The sequence below is a fragment of the Podarcis liolepis genome (genome assembly GCF_965112155.1).
Source record: "Podarcis liolepis genome assembly, chromosome: 14".
NCBI lineage: Eukaryota > Metazoa > Chordata > Lepidosauria > Squamata > Lacertidae > Podarcis > Podarcis liolepis.
The window spans coordinates 50665952-50673197 of NC_139569.1; the positions used below are offsets into that span (position 1 = coordinate 50665952).

The window sequence follows — 7246 nt, forward strand, 5'->3', positions numbered from 1 at the left end:
AACAAACCTTGTGGAGAAGTCTCCAAAGTGAAACCAATTTGTGGGGGAAAGAGGGGGAGGGGGGAGAGGGAAGAAGCATCTGTGATAGCTGTGGATTTTTATCTCCTTTCTTCCTCAAGAGAAACCCTGCCCGGGTTGTGGGGTGGGGGGAGGATGGACGAGAGACAGAAATGAGCAAACAAGTTTGATTTTGCCTTTCTCCAGCATGGGCCTGCAATTGAGTTGAGACGCACCGAGTTCTTCTGGAAGCCGAGTGCCCAGGAGTGGGAGGGAGATGGTAAAGTCTTTCTCTTTTTTTGCAGGGGGGCGCGGTATTTGAACCCAAAGCACCCACTGCTCAGTCCCTTCCGACGAATAAATATAGCAGGCGGGTGGACCAGAAAATTTGAGGAGGGTCAAAATAAAGGAAAACGTCGTCGACTTGGGGGTTTGACGGGTGGGGTGAGGGGTTTTCCTTTCCTGCTGTCTCCCCCACAAACAGCCAGCGCCCCCTCCCTCCCTCCCTCCCTCAGGCCTGGGGGTCAGTGGACGGCGACCACGGCGTGGAGGGCGGAGGGCGGGCTGGTCAGGGTCTCGCTGGGGGTGGCGGGGCTGCTTTGGCTGGTGGCCGTCTGCGAGGACGTGGGACTGAGCGAAGGCGGCGAGTTCGAGAGGATGGTGGGGATGGGCGCGGGCAAGGCGGGCAAGGCGGGCACTGCGGCGGCCGGCGTGGGCTTGATGGGCACCGGGATGGCCGGCAAAGTCTGCCCGGCGCCGTGGCACAGCGGCTTGAGGGGGACCCCGTAGGCGGCGCTGTAATCGCCGCTGGCCATGGAGATGGGGGTCGCCGTCTCGAGCATGCCGGAGCCGTACACGTGGGGCCAGCCGGTGCCCACCGTCGTCAGCTGGTTGGGGAGCGGGTAGGCGCCGGGCATGGGCTGCATGGTGGAGAAAGCCAGCCCGCCAGGCATCTTGTACTCGCGGGCGATGATGTTTTCGATGGCGAAGGGGTGCTTGAAGCCCGACGGCTGGGAGACGCCCAGGTTGTAGGGCGGCATCTGGGGCAGGTGGGAGCCGCCGGCGGCCAGGGCGCTGAGGCGCAGCTTGGCTTGCTGCTGGAGGTACTGGGCGGCTTCCGACGGTTTGGAGGGCGCCAAGGGGTCGGACTTGAGGACCTTGAAGCGCTTGCGGCGCCGCAGGAAGCTTCCGTTCTCGAACATGTCCCCGCAGCTGGGGTGCAGCGCCCAGAAGCTGCCTTTGCCCGGCTGGTCCGGCCGTCGAGGGATCTTGATGAAGCAGTCGTTGAAGGAGAGGTTGTGGCGCAGCGAGTTCTGCCAGCGCTGCGTGTTCTCCCGGTAGTAAGGGAAGCGGTCCATGATGAACTTGTAGATCTCGCTCAGCGGCAGCATCTTCTCCGGGGAGCTCTGGATGGCCATGGCCGTCAGCGAGATGTACGAGTAAGGAGGCTTCTGGTCACTATACGTGTTGCGGCCCGGCCGAGGCATGGTGGCGGCGGCGGCGGCGGCTCGGAAGAGATCTGCAGAGGCGGGGGGATGATTGAGGAGAGGGGCGGTAAGAGAGCTCGCGTTAAGCAAATAGATCTCTATATCTATAGCGGGGTGGGGCAGAAAGTAGTTTACAGGTGAAAGCGGGGATTTTCTAGGCTTCCGTCTCCTTGCTTTTCGCGGCGAGAGCCTGCAGGAGTGGGCAGGTCTGCTGGGGTAATATCTGAGAAAAGTCCCCCCCCACACACACACACACGCACAAGGGAACGGGAGGGGGGCTTCACCTCCAACTCAAGAAGTTATACTGATAGACCAAAACCACCGCCCCTCCTCAGAAACTGTAGCTCGGGGCATTAGGAGTGATCCATCCCTCATTTTCCACCAAAATAAATACATCATTGTTGATGATAATAATCGGTTTCACGGCGCTTTCCCGGTGCTTGCCCTGTAGGAAGTCTAACAAACCAACAAACCGATCCTCCTTTCTTTTTTTTAAAAAACCCCCCAAAACCCCTCCATTACTCGTGAGTAAACGCTGAGGAGTTCAAAGGGACTTGCTTCCTCGCCACTGTTGGAGAGACGGGCTCCCTCCTCCTCCGACCATTCTAGCGATGGTTTCAAAGTACAAAAATTTATTCCGATACGCCCCCACCCAGCTCCCATGAAAGCGTAAACTCCCTTCCAGAGTCCATCTCTCACTCACTCCCTCACTCCCTCACTCCCTCACTCACAAACGCCATCACACCATCCGGTCCGCAACTCATAAAAGTTCATCCCCCTCCCCCTGCCGTCAAGTACGAGGGACGCAACGGGTCAGCAACCCACGCGGGAGCGGGGGGACATTTCTTCCTAGTTTCCCTCCCCGTCTCCAAACTTCCTCCTCGGCGGAGCCTCTGACCCGCGCAGCTGGAGAGCCATCCGAGAGGAGCAAGAGCTCCTCCGCTCGCCCCCTCCAACATCTCCGGCTCACCTTAACGCTGCCTCCAGCCGAGAGTCCGCATCCGGGGCCCGCTCCTCCCCGACGCCTGCCCGCTGCTGTCCCCCGGACCGGCTCGCTGCTTCCCTGGGCTCCGACGGAGGGGCTGAGGGGAAACCTGGAGGTCCTGTCCCCGCGCAAGCCGGCGTGGAGCGGGGCTGGTCCGGCTGTGCGCGGCCCCGGAGGAGAGATCGAGGCGAGCCGATCGAGGGCTGGCCAGGCGCTCCTCCTCGGCGGGCTCAGCAGCCCGAGCTAAGTAGCTGCCGCCGCCGCCGCTTCCTCCATCTCCTGCCTCCCAATCATCTGCTGGTTGCATGCGGCGACTGGAGCAGAAAAGACCCCTGTCGGGGCGCTTCATTAGCGTGCCACTTCTTCTCTATCATATGACAATCGCCTTGGGAGGAGGGAGGAGGGGAGGGAGGAGGGAGGATGAAGGAGAAGCCAGGAGGAGGAGGAGGAGGAGGACGGGGGGAGGAGGGGGGAGAGAGTCGCAAGAGGGCTGGCGGAAAGGCATAATCTGGTTCCATTGACACCTATTTACACGGACACCTTGGGCCAATGGGAAGCAGTGCCATCGGAAGCCAAAGCGCAGCCGCCGGAATGGAAAAGGGGTGAGGACCGCAGCCCGGGAAGGATGTGTGCGAGGGAGACGCAGAGAGGGGTGGGGGGGAGAGGGGGGCGCGAGCAACCGTGCGAGTCAGCCAGCCCGGGTTGTGTGCATGCGGAGTCTCTGGGCGCAGGGACTTGGCGGGGCGCTTCGCCCGCAATTCACACTTACAAATGAAGCAACTGAGAGGCTGGAGGGGGAGAGAAGGGGGGGCGGATGGGGAAGCCGGAGGAGGGATGTTTGACGTAGCAATTGCTTGCCTGGCCTATTCTGCTTGTTCGACATTGTTCCCTGATTTGTATTGTTAGCTGGCTTCAGGCTGGGCCCCCTGTCCCGTCCCGCGCCGCCCCCCACCCCGCCCCCCGTTCCCGGCGAGGGCTCCCCTCCCCCCCCCCCAGCTAGAAAGGCCTTTCTCTCGCCCAAATCCGAGCCAGCTCTTGTCTTGGCGTTTCTAAGGACTCTTTTTAAGAAAAGGGGAAACTCTCTTGTGTTGTGTGCGCGCTCGGAGTTTGGCGGCGTTTGGGTCTGTTTGTTTTCGAAGCGCAGTCGCTTTCCACCCCTGTCTTTCCGTGGTGGAATAAATCACGCTCTGGGTTGGGGGATGAGTTATTTATTTAAGGGCGGATTTATTTATTTGCTTGGGAGACGGTCCAGCCACATGTTAAGCCACTTTGAAGTCCCCCCCCCCCCGGTGGATTGCCAGGGAGGAGGGAGACCTTAAGCACATGCACGCTGCCGAAATCGGGCCGGAGAGTGGGGAGAGGGAGACTTAGAAGTGTTCGGATCCCTTCCGTGTTTTGTTTTATTATTTGAGGGGTTGGGAATGTTCTCTTCTTTTCTTTTTTGGAATCTTCCTCGCTAAGAAAGGCCAACCTTTCATCCCCATCACTTTTAAAAGCAGCGAAGATCTCCCTCGCTGCTTTCTTCCTTCTTTCTGGCAATTTGCCCTCTAAGGAGGCATGAGGAGCGGAGAGAGATAGGAGATCGCCTATCTCTGCTTCTTCTTCTTCAAATTAATGTTGGTGCCTGCTAAACAGTTAAGGAGGTTTCAGGTAGGCTCGGGAATTGCATGTGCACGATCCTACCTAATCAAAGTACTTGTTGCAGTGGATGAGATTTTAGGCCATTTCACCATTTCACTGAAATTAAGGGAACTTGAAAAGTGGCTGGATCGTGAGTTATGTGCATGCACGCATGAATTAATAATCTTATGATCCTATGAAAAACGGATCCGCTGAATTGGTCTACCTTACCTAACTGGCATTTCTCGTTTACGTGTAAAGAAGACACTCGGGTATGTTTAGAGCGCGCCTATAACAGCAAACTATTTAACAGCGCGATCCTGTGTATGTCTACTCAATGGGATTTACTCCTAGGTAAGTATAGATCTTAGTACATAGAGAAAGTCTCAATTGTATTGTTGGGACTAAGATCGGGACGTTATTTCACCTGTTCCGTGCGATCCATTAGCAGGTTAAGCTGAAGTATCTAGATTTCAGCAGATTTTTGTCGCGATCAAAAATTTATTACATTCAGTAGGCACCCCAAGTAAAGTAAGTGCCGTTGATTCTCGTGAAACTTCCCACAAGCGTAATTAGGATTAGATCCTTTCGCACGCTCCTTCTTTATTGTGTACACCAGGATCGTAACGCGTGGGTAATACATGTGAGTCCTTTGAGACTCGGGATTGGCCTCGACTCCGTTAAATGCTTGTGGCAAACCTGGTTTCGTAGTTAAGTAACGTGTGAAAGGACAACCTACATGTACACTGCGTCTCAACCGAGTTGTGGAGCTCTCCAGCGTCTCCACGACATCCGCCAACGCTCTGGTCCTCGGCGGGGGAGGGGGAGGATCAAAAGGATCGCTGAAATCTAAATAAAGACTTTCCACTCTTGAGGAGTTGACCTACTTCTGTATTCCCGTGTAAATCACTTACACACCTCTTGTGTGACTGTTGATACGACACGGCGAAAGTGACAGGTGAGCAGTTCTACACGTTGAGCAATGGGTTTAAAAGTCGTGCGAAAGCGATATTCTAAAAAGAGATTGCAGAATAGTCTCTCTCTTGCAAAACAAAAACAAAAAACCCACCCCCCACCCCAAATCCTCCCCTCTAATGTAGCTGCAGACTTCGGAAAAGGCGAACGCGCCGCGCTTGGAAGGGATGCTTGAGAAAGGACTCCGGCAGCGCCCAGCATGGAACCTCAACATGCCCTGGGGTTGGGATCTGGGGGCATCCGACTTTCAGAGGACAGCGCAGTCGTCGCCCTCTTACATGCCCACCTTCCTTGAGCGCCGAAGTTCTCCGAGACATTCCATTCAAAGCGAACCAAACGTCCGGCTGGAAAAGGGCAAGTAAAATGACGAGAGTGCGGAGTTACCTCTCTTACCAACAAAACCCAGAACCCTTCCTCTTCACGAAATATGCCCCCAGTATAATTAAGAAACAGTTTTTAATACTCTTGGGCAGATTTTATTCTTACAACGAGCCTATAGAGTAGGCCAGTAATATCTTCAGCATAGGAAGACGAACAGGGCCTTTTTGGTTTTTTTAACTCAGGGGAACCAGGCGCAAGAAGAGGACCGACGGGCCGGCAGGAAACTTATTAAACGGTCAAACGAAGTGGCAGCGATCAGCTGAAATCATTCTTAAAAATTGTCTTTGGTGACCCAGGTTTCAAAAATATACATTTTTAAAAAAAACATCTGGGAGGCAATAGAGGCAATAGAGACACGCCGAAGGAGGTTTAGGTCTTTCCCCTAACTCATAATGATCCGGTGGAATGCCTTGCCACTTGACAGTTCGATCGGCATCCACGCAAATTTCAGACGAGGCAAAAATGGGCGGGGGTCAGGGTTGCTGTCATAAATGCAGCTTTTTAGAATTCCTCATCCTGTAGGATGCGAGCCAGAGCAGCAGATGAGACCTAATTAGGGAACCCTGAAGCTGGTACCACGTAGCTGCTGGTTCGCTGTTCTAGAAGGAAGATCCGGACCGAAACGACGCCGAGCGGGTTCGACGTGACAATTCCAGGCTGTCCCTTCACCTCTGTCTGGCACCTAAAGGCTCCAAGCCTAGACGCAGTTCTCTGGGAGTGAGCATCAGGAACTCGCCCCTGCACACTCTCCACACCACACTGTGTTATTTTTATTTTATTTCTAAATGACATTGAGTTTTTTGAAAAGAAAAGGGAAGAAAAAATAAAAGAGAGTGGATCGTTTATTAGAAACTTCTCTCTCTCACACACCCACACACCCACACACCCACACACACCACATTAACTGCATTTTCGTTGCTGGTCAATAACTCACCAAAACGTAACTTAAACACGACGAATTTAGGAGATTAAACAATTTCATTAATATTGAAATGGCGGCGGAGCCGGAGCGCGGCCGCTTGAGATGCACACGCACGTTTTTCAATATTAACAGAAGTACTTGAAGAGAAGAATAATGTCACCTTCTTAATTCAGGAAAAATAAAGCGTCGTCGTGGGGCTGGGGGCGGGGCGGGGTGCGACGAGAGCGGGAAGAAAGAAGAGAAGAAAGGGACCCTAAGCCCAAATTTATTGCGCAACGTTGTATCTACGGATTCTTAAATTGCATCTTAAAAGAGATCTTTCTTATAGATCCTGCCGTACTTGGCTGGAGTACCACATTGTGTTTGTATGTGTGTGTAATTGGGACACGCGCGCACCTTTATCCAAACTGGACCAGAGCAGTAAACACTCTGCATCTCTACGGGAGAAGGAGCGCAAAATTATTTCTCGAAGTCCGAAACCACCTTGGGAAGATTCATGGCGGTTATTGCATAGGATAAGTCACTCTCCTATTTAAAGCTTCCACCCCATGGACACTGCGCTGGACACAGTAAGCTGCCCACTGAGCACTGTGGGACTTGCTTCCTAGTGACCACGCACAGGGTTGAGCTCAAAGGGAAGCGACGGTTCTGGCAGCAAGAGGGAATGCTTTGCGCACGTGGCGAGGAAGGGACGCAGGCACCGCCCTGGCGAACGTCTTTTTGGCTTTCTCCGGGAAAGACGGGCGCCCTCGCTGGGGGCTTAGCTGCTTCCGCGGCACTGTAGAACCTCCCCGTGCCAAGCAGTCTACCTCTGAATGCCGGGGACAGAAAAGGAAAGCATGGCCATTACCTTGACGCCCTCCCTGGGCGCTGCAGGAC

The 7246-nt window shown here is 54.4% G+C and overlaps 1 protein-coding gene across 2 annotated transcripts; it reads right to left on the reverse strand.

The window, feature by feature from the left end:
- Positions 1 to 480: 480 nt before the first annotated feature.
- Positions 481 to 7246, reverse strand: FOXB1 (forkhead box B1). 2 transcript variants are annotated; one of them, XM_083476013.1, is made up of 2 exons: positions 7218 to 7246; positions 481 to 1516 (listed from the first exon to the last, which is right to left on the reverse strand). In XM_083476013.1, exon 2 carries the CDS (start codon positions 1482 to 1484, stop codon positions 522 to 524), a length of 963 nt encoding a protein of 320 aa, XP_083332139.1. In that variant the 5' UTR covers positions 1485 to 1516; positions 7218 to 7246; the 3' UTR covers positions 481 to 521. The 2 variants fall into 2 exon arrangements, with proteins under 2 accessions (XP_083332139.1, XP_083332138.1); XM_083476012.1 differs by lacking the exon at positions 7218 to 7246 and adding an exon at positions 2455 to 2928.